The 18,742-nt window shown below is 37.0% G+C and overlaps 1 protein-coding gene across 1 annotated transcript in view; it reads right to left on the bottom strand.

The window, feature by feature from the left end:
* Positions 1-18,742, bottom strand: part of LOC144450713 (epsilon-sarcoglycan-like) — a 38,593-nt gene that overhangs the window by 8,870 nt on the left and 10,981 nt on the right. The window contains exons 4-8 of the mRNA XM_078141380.1: positions 18,381-18,453; positions 17,023-17,233; positions 7,240-7,372; positions 3,531-3,736; positions 1,521-1,547 (exon numbers count right to left, since the gene is read on the bottom strand). Of these exons, the coding sequence (XP_077997506.1) occupies positions 1,521-1,547; positions 3,531-3,736; positions 7,240-7,372; positions 17,023-17,233; positions 18,381-18,453 (650 nt within the window). The remainder of the gene's footprint in view (positions 1-1,520; positions 1,548-3,530; positions 3,737-7,239; positions 7,373-17,022; positions 17,234-18,380; positions 18,454-18,742) is intronic.

Genomic DNA, 18,742 nt, shown 5'->3' on the forward strand with positions numbered 1-18,742 from the left:
TAAGGGCTTGGAGTGATCACCAGAACACTTGTTTTGTTTGTGCTGAAAATATTGTCTCACTTTTCTTCATATATATATACATATACATATATACATATGTAGTCAAAGCGAAATGTGAGGGTACATGGTTTGGTCAAAATATTGTGTTCTATGGAGTTACCATCTTACAAACAACACTTGTGGTTGTTGGCTATTGTGACTATTGAATTGTGTATTATCTTATTTACCAATTATAATGCCATAGAAATAATATCACAAAATTGGAGAGGTTCACTTCTAAAAATTGGCAAAAATTAACTTTTTTGAATGGTATGAGAAAAGTTTGACAATATTTTCTTAGTATTGATATACATGCATAAAGGTCTACTCTGTTTTTCAGCCATTATTTGAATTGATATAAACATGATATTGTGTCATTTAAATGAAATTTTGACTTTGTTTTTTGAGTTATTTCATTTCAGGTATCACAATGAGTTCTTGTTTGCATGAGATTAAAGAATTTGCCACCAAAAGACTGCGACCGAATAAAGAATTTGCCATCATTAGATACAAATTAAAGAGGGATGTGTCTACAAGTTTGTGTACTCAGTACAAGTTTGTGTACTCAGTACAAGTTTGTGTACTCAGTACAAGTTTGTGTACTCAGTACAAGTTTGTGTACTCAGTACAAGTTTGTGTACTCAGTACAAGTTTGTGTACTCAGTACAAGTTTGTGTACTGAGGAAGTAAAACATTTATCATTTTATCAAGAACAATTTGTACTTCTGAGTCTATCCAAGTGATTTTTTATGTATATATATCACTACAACAATACCTCATTGTTTTGCTTCTGCATTCAATTTGACAAACAAATGTTACAAGATGGAAAAATTAGTAAAACACCACAAACCTCTCTGAGTGCTTGGGTTGACAGAAATTTGAATTTTGCATACTGTGTATAAGGAGATCACTGGGACATACAAACTGTACAACTGTACGTTTCCACTTTAAACACAGTATCTGATATCACTGGGACATACAAACTGTAAAACTGTACGTTTCCACTTTAAACACAGTATCTGATATCACTGGGACATACAAACTGTACAACTGTACGTTTCCACTTTAAACACAGTATCTGATATCACTGGGACATACAAACTGTACAACTGTACGTTTCCACTTTAAACACAGTATTTCATATCACTGGGACATGCAAACTGTACAACTGTACATTCCCACTTTAAACACAGTATTTCATATCACTGGGACATGCAAACTGTACAACTGTACGTTTCCACTTTAAACACAGTATCTGATATCACTGGGACATGCAAACTGTACAACTGTACGTTCCCACTTTAAACACAGTATTTCATATCACTGGGACATGCAAACTGTACAACTGTACGTTTCCACTTTAAACACAGTATTTCATATCACTGGGACATACAAACTGTACAACTGTACGTTTCCACTTTAAACACAGTATTTCATATCAACTTATTTAGAAAAGGGTAGGATGAAATAAAGTTTCTTACTGTGGTGTGACTGCATCTCTCTTAAGCCTGTTAAAATGAAAAAAAAAAAACATGTAAACTCAATGCCTCTCGGGCAAAGCCACAGGTATGTGTTCCTACACACAGTAACTGTTGGAACTATAGGTATCATACATGATGTAACCTTGTTTTCAGACGTGGATCATATTTTGTCATATTTCAAAAATTAAAATCCTTTTGAAATATCTATTTATTTCTTACTAATTATGTACACATATATAGCCCACAACATGCGATTTAATAATCAGCTTGCACAATGCACATTCTATGTTCTATAAACATGATACAGAATGCGCACTACTCACTGAGCCTGGGATTTGAACACATAAGACGTCTGTACTATCTCCTGATGCACCCCTTTGTGGTTAACCAGGTATCCGTTCCATTATTAGCATAATATTTACATCATTATTGTGGACACTGAACAACTTCAACATGCAATCATGCATGTGAAGTGAAGTGAATATTTACTATCAACGGATAGTCCTAACCTTATCCCTAAACTAAACTGAACTGAACATTCTTTACCAAGGCTATAAGCTGTGTCTTTATCAGTGAGATACATCCATGCTGTAATGTGAGTTAGGGACCGGTCAGTTTCTTTGGACGGGGAGGGGGGGGGGGGTCATCCTGTTTTTGAAATTGGCAGGAGGGAGGAAGGGGTCATGCTGTTTTCAAAATTGTGGATGGGGGGGGGGGGGGGTCATTGTATTTTGGATTGTGATGGAAGAAAAAAATCCTTTTTCTACAATAGCATATAGCCTTGTCTGAAATGTGGTACATGTAAATATTTGTTCTTCACCCTGTTTCTTACATGAATTCTTTAATATTACTTATTAGTTCAAGCATAACTATAAATATACATATACATGTATTACCTAGCTACCACACTAGTTACAAAACATGTCATGTAAATGCTTGGCTGTTTCACAATCAGTGCTTCACTTACATTGCACTTTGGGGCAAAAGTGAACTTGAAGGTTTCGTAATGGTAATCTTCATAGATAGTTTATAAAAGAAGTTAATCTAAAATGTTCCTTACTCGTCACTATGAACTTGTCAGAAGGGATTAATACACTTTCTATTTTGGACACTACATGTTATTGACACTACAAATCACCACATCTCATCAGATTCCAGTTTCTAGCTATCATACACCTAAAGTTCTCTAACATACTGGTGACTTTACTATACATACAATATTAATGCCACTATACCAATGTTACGGGGAATTTTAATGTGACATGGAAAACTCTTTTAAAGCTTACATTTAAGTTAGCTATTCGAAGCTTGGAAATATTACCTCAAAGGGGGGCTATGAATAACATTGCCTTAATAGAAGCAAAAAACTGCAGATCTGCCAGGGGGAAAACCCCAAAGGACTTCCTCACCCTCAGAGGTCACTCATGCATTCAACCAACAATCAGATGCACCAACAACCTTTTTATTGTCATAATGGTATTAAACTTTTCTTAAATATTTTCACCCAATTCTAATTTGAGATGATATTGTCTTTTCAAGATGTGAAATGTTTGCCAAGGTAGTCTACCAGTAGATGTGCTGACCTTTACTACATGTATATAATGATGCCATTGAACTGTTTAAGAACATATTTCAACCCTGTGTAAGTTTATATAAAGAATAGTTTCTGGTTTCTGATACTTGATGGTACTGTCTTGTAAAGCATGGATTGAGTTATTCCCGTTTCAGAGCGGCTAAGGATAGGGTTGGAATTTACATTGGGGGAGGGGGGAGCCTGGAGAGAAATGGGGGGGGGGGCATGACAAAAATTGAGGGTTCAAGGGGGGAGGGGGGCCATTAAAATTCTGATGGCCCTCGATTTACCAAGTAAATTAAAACATTTCTCGCCGCTTTGCCGTAATACCTTCTAAAACCTACTTATATACATAACGAGTTGGGTGACAGCCATGATGCAAATGTATTTGTATGCCCCCTTTGGGGGGCTAATTAAAAGATATAAATTTTACTTACACTCCCTGTCGGCGTGCACACATAATGTAACTAAGCAACAAAGCAAGTACAATGGCCACGACAAATGGTACCACGACTATGAGGATAAATTCTGTGGTGAGGTCACGTTTTTCTGATGTTAATACTGGAGCAACATAAACACTCCCCAGGACTATGGTGATTTCATCACTTTCATCATCATCACTATCTCCTGTTTCTGTCTCCCTCTGTGAAAAGATTCAATGAACACAAAAACACAAGTCAAATTTACACAAGTCTCCACCTACCAGATGGCATGCATAAAAGTACCATACAATTCTCATTTTAAGCTTATGATACATTTTATAAAAAATAACCCCTAAAAGCAAGTCTATGGTAAGCAAGACTGTTCCATGTTTAAAAGAAATTACTATAAGATCGATATAGATTTTGATACATGCATAACAAGATAACACTTCCAACCCATCAAACTTTAAACAAGATAACACTTCCAACCCATCAAACTTTAAACAAGATGACACTTCCAACCCACCAAACTTTAAACAAGATGACACTTCTAACCCACCAAACTTTAAACAAGATAACACTTCTAACCCACCAAACTTTAAACAAGATGACACTTCCAACCCATCAAACTTTAAACAAGATAACACTTCCAACCCACCAAACTTTAAACAAGATGACACTTCCAACCCACCAAACTTTAAACAAGATAACACTTCCAACCCACCAAACTTTAAACAAGATGACACTTCCAACCCACCAAACTTTTAACAAGATGACACTTCCAACCCATCAAACTTTAAACAAGATGACACTTCTAACCCACCAAACTTTAAACAAGATAACACTTCTAACCCACCAAACTTTAAACAAGATAACACTTCCAACCCACCAAACTTTAAACAAGATGACACTTCCAACCCACCAAACTTTAAACAAGATAACACTTCTAACCCACCAAACTTTAAACAAGATAACACTTCCAACCCATCAAACTTTAAACAAGATAACACTTCCAACCCATCAAACTTTAAACAAGATGACACTTCCAACCCACCAAACTTTAAACAAGATAACACTTCCAACCCATCAAACTTTAAACAAGATAACACTTCCAACCCACCAAACTTTAAACAAGATAACACTTCCAACCCACCAAACTTTAAACAAGATGACACTTCCAACCCATCAAACTTTAAACAAGATAACACTTCCAACCCACCAAACATTAAACAAGATTCACCTTTACATCATATATACAACTAAAATTTAAACAAAGTTTACTTATAGATGATATATAAATTTCTAACTCACTAAAGTTTAAACAAAGTTTACTTATAGATGATATATAAATTTCTAACTCATTAAAGTTTAAACAAAGTTTACTTATAGATGATATATAAATTTCTAACTCACTAAAGTTTAAACAAAGTTTACCTATAGATGATATATACATTTCTAACTCACTAAAATTTAAACAAAGTTTACTTATAGATGATATATACATTTCTAACTCACTAAAGTTTAAACAAAGTTTACCTATAGATGATATATACATTTCTAACTCACTAAAATTTAAACAAAGTTTACTTATAGATGATATATACATTTCTAACTCACTAAAGTTTAAACAAAGTTTACTTATAGATGATATATACATTTCTAACTCACTAAAGTTTAAACAAAGTTTACTTATAGATGATATATACATTTCTAACTCACTAAAGTTTAAACAAAGTTTACCTATAGATGATATATACATTTCTAACTCACTAAAATTTAAACAAAGTTTACTTATAGATGATATATACATTTCTAACTCACTAAAGTTTAAACAAAGTTTACTTATAGATGATATATACATTTCTAACTCATTAAAGTTTAAACAAAGTTTACCTATAGATGATATATACATTTCTAACTCACTAAAATTTAAACAAAGTTTACCTATAGATGATATATACATTTCTAACTCACTAAAGTTTAAACAAAGTTTACTTATAGATGATACATACATTTCTAACTCACTAAAGTTTAAACAAAGTTTACCTATAGATGATATATACATTTCTAACTCATTAAAATTTAAACAAAGTTTACTTATAGATGATATATACATTTCTAACTCACTAAAGTTTAAACAAAGTTTACCTATAGATGATATATACATTTCTAACTCACTAAAGTTTAAACAAAGTTTACTTATAGATGATATATACATTTCTAACTCACTAAAGTTTAAACAAACTTTACCTATAGATGATATATACATTTCTAACTCACTAAAGTTTAAACAAAGTTTACCTATAGATGATATATACATTTCTAACTCACTAAAATTTAAACAAAGTTTACTTATAGATGATATATACATTTCTAACTCACTAAAGTTTAAACAAAGTTTACTTATAGATGATATATACATTTCTAACTCATTAAAGTTTAAACAAAGTTTACCTATAGATGATATATACATTTCTAACTCACTAAAATTTAAACAAAGTTTACCTATAGATGATATATACATTTCTAACTCACTAAAGTTTAAACAAAGTTTACTTATAGATGATACATACATTTCTAACTCACTAAAGTTTAAACAAAGTTTACCTATAGATGATATATACATTTCTAACTCATTAAAATTTAAACAAAGTTTACTTATAGATGATATATACATTTCTAACTCACTAAAGTTTAAACAAAGTTTACCTATAGATGATATATACATTTCTAACTCACTAAAGTTTAAACAAAGTTTACTTATAGATGATATATACATTTCTAACTCACTAAAGTTTAAACAAACTTTACCTATAGATGATATATACATTTCTAACTCACTAAAGTTTAAACAAAGTTTACCTATAGATGATATATACATTTCTAACTCACTAAAATTTAAACAAAGTTTACCTATAGATGATATATACATTTCTAACTCACTAAAGTTTAAACAAAGTTTACTTATAGATGATACATACATTTCTAACTCACTAAAGTTTAAACAAAGTTTACCTATAGATGATATATACATTTCTAACTCATTAAAATTTAAACAAAGTTTACTTATAGATGATATATACATTTCTAACTCACTAAAGTTTAAACAAAGTTTACCTATAGATGATATATACATTTCTAACTCACTAAAGTTTAAACAAAGTTTACTTATAGATGATATATACATTTCTAACTCACTAAAGTTTAAACAAACTTTACCTATAGATGATATATACATTTCTAACTCACTAAAGTTTCAACAAAGTTTACCTATAGATGATATATACATTTCTAACTCACTAAAATTTAAACAAAGTTTACCTATAGATGATATATACATTTCTAACTCACTAAAGTTTAAACAAAGTTTACTTATAGATGATATATACATTTCTAACTCACTAAAGTTTAAACAAAGTTTAAACAGTTTAAATGACTAACAATCTTAAAATAGCACCAATCAATGACTTACAATCTTAAAATAGCACCAATCAATGTTAAATGACTTACAATCTTAAAATAGCACCAATCAATGACTTACAATCTTAAAATAGCACCAATCAATGACTTACAATCTTAAAATAGCACCAATCAATGTTAAATGACTTACAATCTTAAAATAGCACCAATCAATGTTAAATGACTTACAATCTTAAAATAGCACCAATCAATGTTAAATGACTTACAATCTTAAAATAGCACCAATCAATGTTAAATGACTTACAATCTTAAAATAGCACCAATCAATGTTAAATCCAGCATCAACAAATCCTCTAAGACTGGTGTTGCATAAACCTTTTGCATTTTCTTCAATAACACTGGAAAATGCTGTACCTGAGCCAACATCTATCACAACCCTGAAAATATAATCATATATGACATTAAATAACCATTAAGTAATCAAAGGACAAACAAGTGAGATTTGACTCAGTGTACCACAGGTATATGCAGGATCTTGGTTACTATAAATGTTTGGGATAATGTTTTGTTTATTCACTTTCCTATACTATTTTCAAGCACAATTTTAAAGGCACCGGATTACCTTAGTACCTAGGGGGCTATAAGAACTCTAACCTACCCTGCTGACAATACCAGTATAAGAACTCTAGCCTACCCTGCTGGCAATCCTGGTATAAGAACTTTAACCTACCCTGCTGACAATACCAGTATAAGAACTCTAACCTACCCTGCTGGCAATACCAGTATAAGAACTCTAGCCTACCCTGCTGGCAATCCTGGTATAAGAACTCTAACCTACCCTGCTGACAATACCAGTATAAGAACTCTAGCCTACCCTGCTGACAATACCAATATAATAACTCTAACCTACCCTGCTGGCAATCCAGGTATAAGAACTTTAACCTACCCTGCTGACAATACCAGTATAAGAACTCTAACCTACCCTGCTGGCAATCCTGGTATAAGAACTCTAACCTACCCAGCTGACAATCCTGGTATAAGAACTCTGACCTACCCTGATGACAATCCTGGTATAAGAACTCTAACCTACCCTGCTGACAATACCAGTATAAGAACTCTAACCTACCCTGCTGACAATACCAGTATAAGAACTCTAACCTACCCTGCTGACAATACCAGTATAAGAACTCTAACCTACCCTGCTGACAATCCTGGTATAAGAACTCTAACCTACCCTGCTGACAATCCTGGTATAAGAACTCTAACCTACCCTGCTGACAATACCAGTATAAGAACTTTAACCTACCCTGCTGACAACACCAGTAAAAGAACTCTAACCTACCCTGCTGACAATACCAGTATAAGAACTTTAACCTACCCTGCTGACAATACCAGTATACAAACTCTAACCTACCCTGCTGACAATACCAGTATAAGAACTCTAAGCTACCCTGCTGACAACACCAGTATAAGAACTCTAACCTACCCTGCTGACAATCCTGGTATAAGAACTCTAACCTACCCTGCTGACAATACCAGTATAAGAACTCTAACCTACCCTGCTGGCAATACCAGTATAAGAACTCTAACCTACCCTGCTGACAATCCTGGTATAAGAACTCTAACCTACCCTGGTGACAATACCAGTATAAGAACTCTAGCCTACCCTGCTGACAATACCAGTATAAGAACTCTAACCTACCCTGCTGACAATACCAGTATAAGAACTCTAACCTACCCTGCTGACAACACCAGTATAAGAACTCTAACCTACCCTGCTGGAAATCCTGGTATAACAACTCTAACCCACCCTGCTGACAATCCTGCTATAAGAACTCTAACCTACCCTGCTGGCAATACCAGTATAGGAACTCTAACCTACCCTGCTGACAATCCTGGTATAAGAACTCTAACCTACCCTGCTGACAATACCAGTATACAAACTCTAACCTACCCTGCTGACAATACCAGTATAAGAACTCTAACCTACCCTGCTGACAATCCTGGTATAAGAACTCTAACCTACCCTGTTGACAATACCAGTATAAGAACTCTAGCCTACCCTGCTGACAATCCTGGTATAAGAACTCTAACCTACCCTGCTGACAATACGAGTATAAGAACTCTAACCTACCCTGGTGACAATACCAGTATAAGAACTCTAACCCACCCTGCTGACAATACCTTTATAAGAATTCTAACCCGACCTGCTGACAATCCTGGTATAAGAACTCTAACCTACCGTGCTGACAATACGAGTATAAGAACTCTAACCTACCCTGGTGACAATACCAGTATAAGAACTCTAACCTACCCTGCTGACAATCCTGGTATAACAACTCTAACCTACCCTGCTGGCAATACCAGTATAAGAACTCTAACCTACTCTGTTGACAACACCAGTATAAGAACTCTAACCCACCCTGCTGACAATACCTGTATAAGAATTCTAACCCGACCTGCTGACAATCCTGGTATAAGAACTTTAACCTACCCTGCTGGCAATACCAGTATAAGAACTCTAACCTACCGTGCTGACAATACCAGTATAAGAACTCTAACCTACCCTGCTGACAATACCAGTATAGGAACTCTAGCCTACCCTGTGACAATACCAGTATAGGAACTCTAACCTAACCTGCTGACAATCCTGGTATAAGAACTCTAACCTACCCTGCTGGCAATACCAGTATAAGAACTCTAACCTACTCTGCTGACAATCATGGTATAGGAACTCTAACCTACCCTGCTGGCAATCCTGGTATAGGAACTCTAACCTACCCTGTTGACAATACCAGTATAAGAACTCTAACCTACCCTGCTGGCAATCCTGGTATAACAACTCTAACCCACCCTGCTGACAATCCTGGTATAACAACTCTAACCCACCCTGCTGACAATACCAGTATAAGAACTCTAACCTACCCTGCTGACAATACCAGTATAAGAACTCTAACCTACCCTGCTGACAATCCTGGTATAAGAACTCTAACCTACCCTGTTGACAACACCAGTATAAGAACTCTGCCTACCCTGCTGACAATACCAGTATAATAACTCTAACCTACCCTGCTGACAATACCAGTATAAGAACTCTAACCTACCCTGTTGGCAATACCAGTATAAGAACTCTAACCTACCCTGCTGGCAATCCTGGTATAACAACTCTAACCCACCCTGCTGACAATCCTGGTATAACAACTCTAACCCACCCTGCTGACAATACCAGTATAAGAACTCTAACCTACCCTGCTGACAATACGAGTATAAGAACTCTAACCCACCCTGCTGACAATACCAGTATAAGAACTCTAACCTACCCTGCTGACAATACCAGTATAAGAACGCTAACCTACCCTGCTGTCAATCCTGGTATAAGAACTCTAACCTACCCTGTTGACAATCCTGGTATAAGAACTCTAACCTACCCTGCTGGCAATACCAGTATAAGAACTCTAACCTACCCTGCTGACAATACCAGTATAAGAACTCTAACCTACCCTGCTGACAATACCAGTATAAGAACTCTAACCTACCCTGCTGACAATCCTGGTATAAGAACTCTAACCTACCCTGCTGACAATACCAGTATAAGAACTCTAGCCTACCCTGCTGACAATCCTGGTATAAGAACTCTAACCTACCCTGCTGACAATACAAGTATAACAACTCTAACCTACCCTGCTGACAATCCTGGTATAAGAACTCTAACCTACCCTGCTGACAATCCTGGTATAAGAACTTTAACCTACCCTGCTGACAATACCAGTATAAGAACTCTAACCTACCCTGCTGACAATACAAGTATAACAACTCTAACCTACCCTGCTGACAATACCAGTATAAGAACTCTAACCTACCCTGTTGACAATACCAGTATAAGAACTCTAACCTACCCTGCTGACAATCCTGGTATAAGAACTTTAACCTACCCTGCTGACAATCCTGGTATAAGAACTCTAACCTACCCTGCTGACAATCCTGGTATAAGAACTCTAACCTACCCTGTTGACAATACCAGTATAAGAACTCTAACCTACCCTGCTGACAATCCTGGTATAAGATCTTTAACCTACCCTGATGACAATACCAGTATAAGAACTCTAACCTACCCTGCTGACAATACCAGTATAAGAACTTTAACCTACCCTGCTGACAATACCAGTATAAGAACTCTAACCTACCCTGCTGACAATACAAGTATAACAACTCTAACCTACCCTGCTGACAATACCAGTATAAGAACTCCAACCTACCCTGTTGACAATACCAGTATAAGAACTCTAACCTACCCTGCTGACAATCCTGGTATAAGAACTTTAACCTACCCTGCTGACAATCCTGGTATAAGAACTTTAACCTACCCTGCTGACAATCCTGGTATAAGAACTCTAACCTACCCTGATGACAATACCAGTATAGGAACTCTAACCTACCCTGCTGACAATACCAGTATAAGAACTCTAACCTACCCTGCTGACAATACCAGTATAAGAACTCTAACCTACCCTGCTGACAATACGAGTATAAGAACTCTAACCTACCCTGATGACAATCCTGGTATAAGAACTCTAACCTACCCTGATGACAATACCAGTATAAGAACTCTAACCTACCCTGCTGGCAATCCTGGTATAAGAACTCTAACCTACCCTGTTGACAATACCAGTATAAGAACTCTAACCTACCCTGTTGACAATACCAGTATAAGAACTCTAACCTACCCTGTTGACAATACCAGTATAGGAACTCTAACCTACCCTGCTGACAATACCAGTATAAGAACTCTAACCTACCCTGCTGACAATACCAGTATAAGAACTCTAACCTACCCTGTTGACAATACCAGTATAAGAACTCTAACCTAACCTGCTGACAATCCTGGTATAAGAACTCTAACCCACCCTGCTGACAATCCTGGTATAAGAACTCTAACCTACCCTGCTGACAATACCAGTATAAGAACTCTAACCTACCCTGTTGACAATACCAGTATAAGAACTCTAACCTAACCTGCTGACAATCCTGGTATAAGAACTCTAACCCACCCTGCTGACAATACCAGTATAAGAACTCTAGCCTACCCTGCTGACAATACCAGTATAAGAACTCTAACCTACCCTGTTGACAACACCAGTATAAGAACTCTAACCTACCCTGCTGACAATCCTGGTATAAGAACTCTAACCTACCCTGTTGACAATCCTGGTATAAGAACTCTAACCTACCCTGCTGACAATCCTGGTATAAGAACTCTAACCTACCCTGTTGACAATACCAGTATAAGAACTCTAACCTACCCTGCTGACAATACCAGTATAAGAACGCTAACCTACCCTGCTGACAATACCAGTATAAGAACTCTAACCTACCCTGCTGGCAATCCTGGTATAAGAACTCTAACCTACCCTGCTGACAATCCTGGTATAAGAACTCTAACCTACCCTGCTGACAATACCAGTATAAGAACTCTAACCTACCCTGCTGACAATACCAGTATACGAACTCTAACCTACCCTGCTGACAATCCTGGTATAAGAACTCTAACCCACCCTGCTGATAATCCTGGTATAAGAACTGTAACCTACCCTGGTGACAATACCAGTATAAGAACTTAACCTACCCCACTGGCAATACCAGTATAAAAACTCTAACCTACCCTGCTGACAATCCTGGTATAAGAACTCTAACCTACCCTGTTGACAATACCAGTATAAGAACTCTAACCTACCCTGCTGACAATACCAGTATAAAAACTCTAACCTACCCTGCTGACAATACCAGTATAAGAACTCTAACCTACCCTGCTGACAATCCTGGTATAAGAACTCTAACCTACCCTGCTGACAATACCAGTATAAGAACTCTAGCCTACCCTGCTGACAATCCTGGTATAAGAACTCTAACCTACCCTGCTGACAATACAAGTATAACAACTCTAACCTACCCTGCTGACAATCCTGGTATAAGAACTCTAACCTACCCTGCTGACAATCCTGGTATAAGAACTTTAACCTACCCTGCTGACAATACCAGTATAAGAACTCTAACCTACCCTGCTGACAATACAAGTATAACAACTCTAACCTACCCTGCTGACAATACCAGTATAAGAACTCTAACCTACCCTGTTGACAATACCAGTATAAGAACTCTAACCTACCCTGCTGACAATCCTGGTATAAGAACTTTAACCTACCCTGCTGACAATCCTGGTATAAGAACTCTAACCTACCCTGCTGACAATCCTGGTATAAGAACTCTAACCTACCCTGTTGACAATACCAGTATAAGAACTCTAACCTACCCTGCTGACAATCCTGGTATAAGATCTTTAACCTACCCTGATGACAATACCAGTATAAGAACTCTAACCTACCCTGCTGACAATACCAGTATAAGAACTTTAACCTACCCTGCTGACAATACCAGTATAAGAACTCTAACCTACCCTGCTGACAATACAAGTACAACAACTCTAACCTACCCTGCTGACAATACCAGTATAAGAACTCTAACCTACCCTGTTGACAATACCAGTATAAGAACTCTAACCTACCCTGCTGACAATCCTGGTATAAGAACTTTAACCTACCCTGCTGACAATCCTGGTATAAGAACTTTAACCTACCCTGCTGACAATCCTGGTATAAGAACTCTAACCTACCCTGATGACAATACCAGTATAGGAACTCTAACCTACCCTGCTGACAATACCAGTATAAGAACTCTAACCTACCCTGCTGACAATACCAGTATAAGAACTCTAACCTACCCTGCTGACAATACGAGTATAAGAACTCTAACCTACCCTGATGACAATCCTGGTATAAGAACTCTAACCTACCCTGATGACAATACCAGTATAAGAACTCTAACCTACCCTGCTGGCAATCCTGGTATATGAACTCTAACCTACCCTGTTGACAATACCAGTATAAGAACTCTAACCTACCCTGCTGACAATCCTGGTATAAGATCTTTAACCTACCCTGATGACAATACCAGTATAAGAACTCTAACCTACCCTGCTGACAATACCAGTATAAGAACTTTAACCTACCCTGCTGACAATACCAGTATAAGAACTCTAACCTACCCTGCTGACAATACAAGTATAACAACTCTAACCTACCCTGCTGACAATACCAGTATAAGAACTCTAACCTACCCTGTTGACAATACCAGTATAAGAACTCTAACCTACCCTGCTGACAATCCTGGTATAAGAACTTTAACCTACCCTGCTGACAATCCTGGTATAAGAACTTTAACCTACCCTGCTGACAATCCTGGTATAAGAACTCTAACCTACCCTGATGACAATACCAGTATAGGAACTCTAACCTACCCTGCTGACAATACCAGTATAAGAACTCTAACCTACCCTGCTGACAATACCAGTATAAGAACTCTAACCTACCCTGCTGACAATACGAGTATAAGAACTCTAACCTACCCTGATGACAATCCTGGTATAAGAACTCTAACCTACCCTGATGACAATACCAGTATAAGAACTCTAACCTACCCTGCTGGCAATCCTGGTATATGAACTCTAACCTACCCTGTTGACAATACCAGTATAAGAACTCTAACCTACCCTGTTGACAATACCAGTATAAGAACTCTAACCTACCCTGTTGACAATACCAGTATAGGAACTCTAACCTACCCTGCTGACAATACCAGTATAAGAACTCTAACCTACCCTGCTGACAATACCAGTATAAGAACTCTAACCTACCCTGTTGACAATACCAGTATAAGAACTCTAACCTAACCTGCTGACAATCCTGGTATAAGAACTCTAACCCACCCTGCTGACAATCCTGGTATAAGAACTCTAACCTACCCTGCTGACAATACCAGTATAAGAACTCTAACCTACCCTGTTGACAATACCAGTATAAGAACTCTAACCTAACCTGCTGACAATCCTGGTATAAGAACTCTAACCCACCCTGCTGACAATACCAGTATAAGAACTCTAACCTACCCTGTTGACAACACCAGTATAAGAACTCTAACCTACCCTGCTGACAATCCTGGTATAAGAACTCTAACCTACCCTGTTGACAATCCTGATATAAGAACTCTAACCTACCCTGCTGACAATCCTGGTATAAGAACTCTAACCTACCCTGTTGACAATACCAGTATAAGAACTCTAACCTACCCTGCTGACAATACCAGTATAAGAACTCTAACCTACCCTGCTGACAATACCAGTATAAGAACTCTAACCTACCCTGCTGACAATACCAGTATAAGAACTCTAACCTACCCTGCTGACAATACCAGTATAAGAACTCTAACCTACCCTGCTGACAATACCAGTATAGGAACTCTAACCTACCCTGCTGACAATCCTGGTATAAGAACTCTAACCTACCCTGTTGACAATACCAGTATAAGAACTCTAACCTAACCTGCTGACAATCCTGGTATAAGAACTCTAACCCACCCTGCTGACAATACCAGTATAAGAACTCTAGCCTACCCTGCTGACAATACCAGTATAAGAACTCTAACCTACCCTGCTGACAATACCAGTATAAGAACTCTAACCTACCCTGCTGACAATCCTGGTATAAGAACTCTAACCTACCCTGTTGACAATACCAGTATAATAACTCTAACCTACCCTGCTGGCAATCCTGGTATAAGAACTCTAACCTACCCTGTTGACAATACCAGTATGAGAACTCTAACCTACCCTGTTGACAATCCTGGTATAAGAACTCTAACCTACCCTGCTGACAATACCAGTATAAGAACTCTAACCTACCCTGCTGACAATCCTGGTATAAGAACTCTAACCTACCCTGTTGACAATACCAGTATAATAACTCTAACATACCCTGCTGGCAATCCTGGTATAAGAACTCTAACCTACCCTGTTGACAATACCAGTATAGGAACTATAACCTACCCTGTTGACAATACCAGTATAAGAACTCTAACCTACCCTGCTGACAATACAAGTATAAGAACTCTAACCTACCCTGTTGACAATACCAGTATAAGAACGCTAACCTACCCTGCTGACAATACCAGTATAAGAACTCTAACCTACCCTGCTGACAATACCAGTATAAGAACTCTAACCTAACCTGCTGACAATCCTGGTATAAGAACTTTAACCTACCCTGCTGACAATACCAGTATAAGAACTCTAACCTACCCTGCTGACAATCCTGGTATAACAACTCTAACCTACCCTGCTGGCAATACCAGTATAAAAACTCTAACCTACCCTGCTGGCAATACCAGTATAAAAACTCTAACCTACCCTGCTGACAATACCAGTATAAGAACTCTAACTTACCCTGCTGACAATCCTGGTATAAGAACTTTAACCTACCCTGCTGACAATACCAGTATAAGAACTCTAACCTACCCTGCTGACAATCCTGGTATAAGAACTCTAACCTACCCTGTTGACAACACCAGTATAAGAACTCTAACCTACCCTGCTGACAATCCTGGTATAAGAACTCTAACCTACCCTGCTGACAATCCTGGTATAAGATCTTTAACCTACCCTGCTGACAACACCAGTATAAGAACTCTAACCTACCCTGCTGGCAATCCTGGTATAAGATCTTTAACCTACCCTGCTGACAACACCAGTATAAGAACTCTAACCTACCCTGCTGGCAATCCTGGTATAAGATCTTTAACCTACCCTGCTGACAACACCAGTATAAAGACTCTAACCTACCCTGCTGACAACACCAGTATAAGAACTCTAACCTACCCTGCTGGCAGTCCTGGTATAAGATCTTTAACCTACCCTGCTGACAACACCAGTATAAGAACTCTAACCCACCCTGCTGACAATACCAGTATAAGAACTCTAACCTACCCTGCTGACAATACCAGTATAATAACTCTAGCCTACCCTGCTGACAATACCAGTATAAGAACTCTAACCTACCCTGCTGACAATCCTGGTATAGGAACTTTAACTTACCCTGCTGACAATCCTGGTATAGGAACTCTAGCCTACCCTGCTGACAATACCAGTATAGGAACTCTAACCTACCCTGCTGACAATCCTGGTATAAGAACTCTAACCTACCCTGCTGGCAATCCTGGTATAGGAACTCTGCCTCCTGCATTTAAGGATGACATAACCTTCACTGCTGTCAAGTCTTCACCATTTTGCCATGTTACAGTCTTGACCGTGGATAAAAACACATCAACCAACATTGTACCTTCATTGTTAGGAATATACAGGTCTTCTACATCTTTATTTGTCACATTAAATGTTGCAAAGTATGTGCTTGGAGCTGTAAAAAATGGAATAAAAATTCAAAATAATTGTAAGACACAACTTAAAGTTTGAAATACTTTTCAAAATAGTTTGGTTTACTACTATGATAGCTTTCAAGTAGGACTGGTAACAGCCAACTAAAGCATTTTCTCTGCTTGTCACAATCCACATCAAGTGTAAAAGTATACTGTTACATTTACTTTAATTATCAGCCCAACTAAGCCACTCAACTTATCACAGTCAAGGAAACGGGATCATATAACATAATTCTGATACATCTCCATTGGCTTCTGGCGACCTTCAGAATTCAGTATAAAATTCTATTTGTCACCTATAAATCATTATATGGTCTCTCCCCTCAATATCTTGCTGAACTTATTGTAGTTAACAACCCTACAAGATCTCTGCACTTAAGTCATCATACTACACTAAAGGTTCCCAGAACAAGACTTAAACTGTACGGAGATCGATCTTTCAGCTATGCTGCTACAATTCTGTGGAACCAACTGCCAAACATTGTCCGCTCTGCACCGAGTATTATGACTTTCAAATTAAGACTAAAGACATACTGGGAGAACAGTAACTTAGTGACAATATGTAATTAACTGTAGAGTGCCAGTCAGCATCCCTTGATGGATACTAGGTGGTACATAAATCTGTTTTATCATATACATGTATATGCTGTATCTTAGGAATGTAATCAATCTGTAAGCAATGTTACCAATACAAGTTAGTCATAAAACAAACCTTCAGTCGAAAGCAATGCTACAGTTTCATAAGTTATAACTTACCATCATTTGTAAGTATGTTGATGGTCATAATAATGCTGACAATTTTATAAGTTATAACTTACCATCATTTGTAAGTATGTTGATGGTCATAATAATGCTGACAGTTTTATAAGTTATAACTTACCATCATTTGTAAGTATGTTGATGGTCATAATAATGCTGACAGTTTTATAAGTTATAACTTACCATCATTTGTAAGTACGTTGATGGTCGTAATAATGCTGACAGTTTTATAAGTTATAACTTACCATCATTTGTAAGTATGTTGATGGTCATAATAATGCTGACAGTTTTATAAGTTATAACTTACCATCATTTGTAAGTATGTTGATGGTCATAATAATGCTGACAGTTTTATAAGTTATAACTTACCATCATTTGTAAGTATGTTGATGGTCATAATAATGCTGACAGTTTCATACGTATCCACATTAAACCCAACAATCTGTCAAAGGAAAACAATATTTTCATTTGACGGAACATTTGATTTTCAATATTTCAACTGAAAGAAAATCTGAACATCTTCAATATTTCAGCTTTAACTTGATTTAGGATAATCTGACCAGTTGACTCAAAGTTGCAAGTTAATTATTAAACAATTTAAATAATTTAAGTCTTTGTAAAGCAATAGTAGATTTAAAACTTTACTTATCTAACCAAATCAATCAACATTTCATCTACAATTGGTAGATGCATTACCTAATAGTAATAATAATAATAAATCTTTATTAGTC

Source organism: Glandiceps talaboti, chromosome 20, assembly GCF_964340395.1.
Source record: "Glandiceps talaboti chromosome 20, keGlaTala1.1, whole genome shotgun sequence".
Lineage (NCBI taxonomy): Eukaryota > Metazoa > Hemichordata > Enteropneusta > Spengelidae > Glandiceps > Glandiceps talaboti.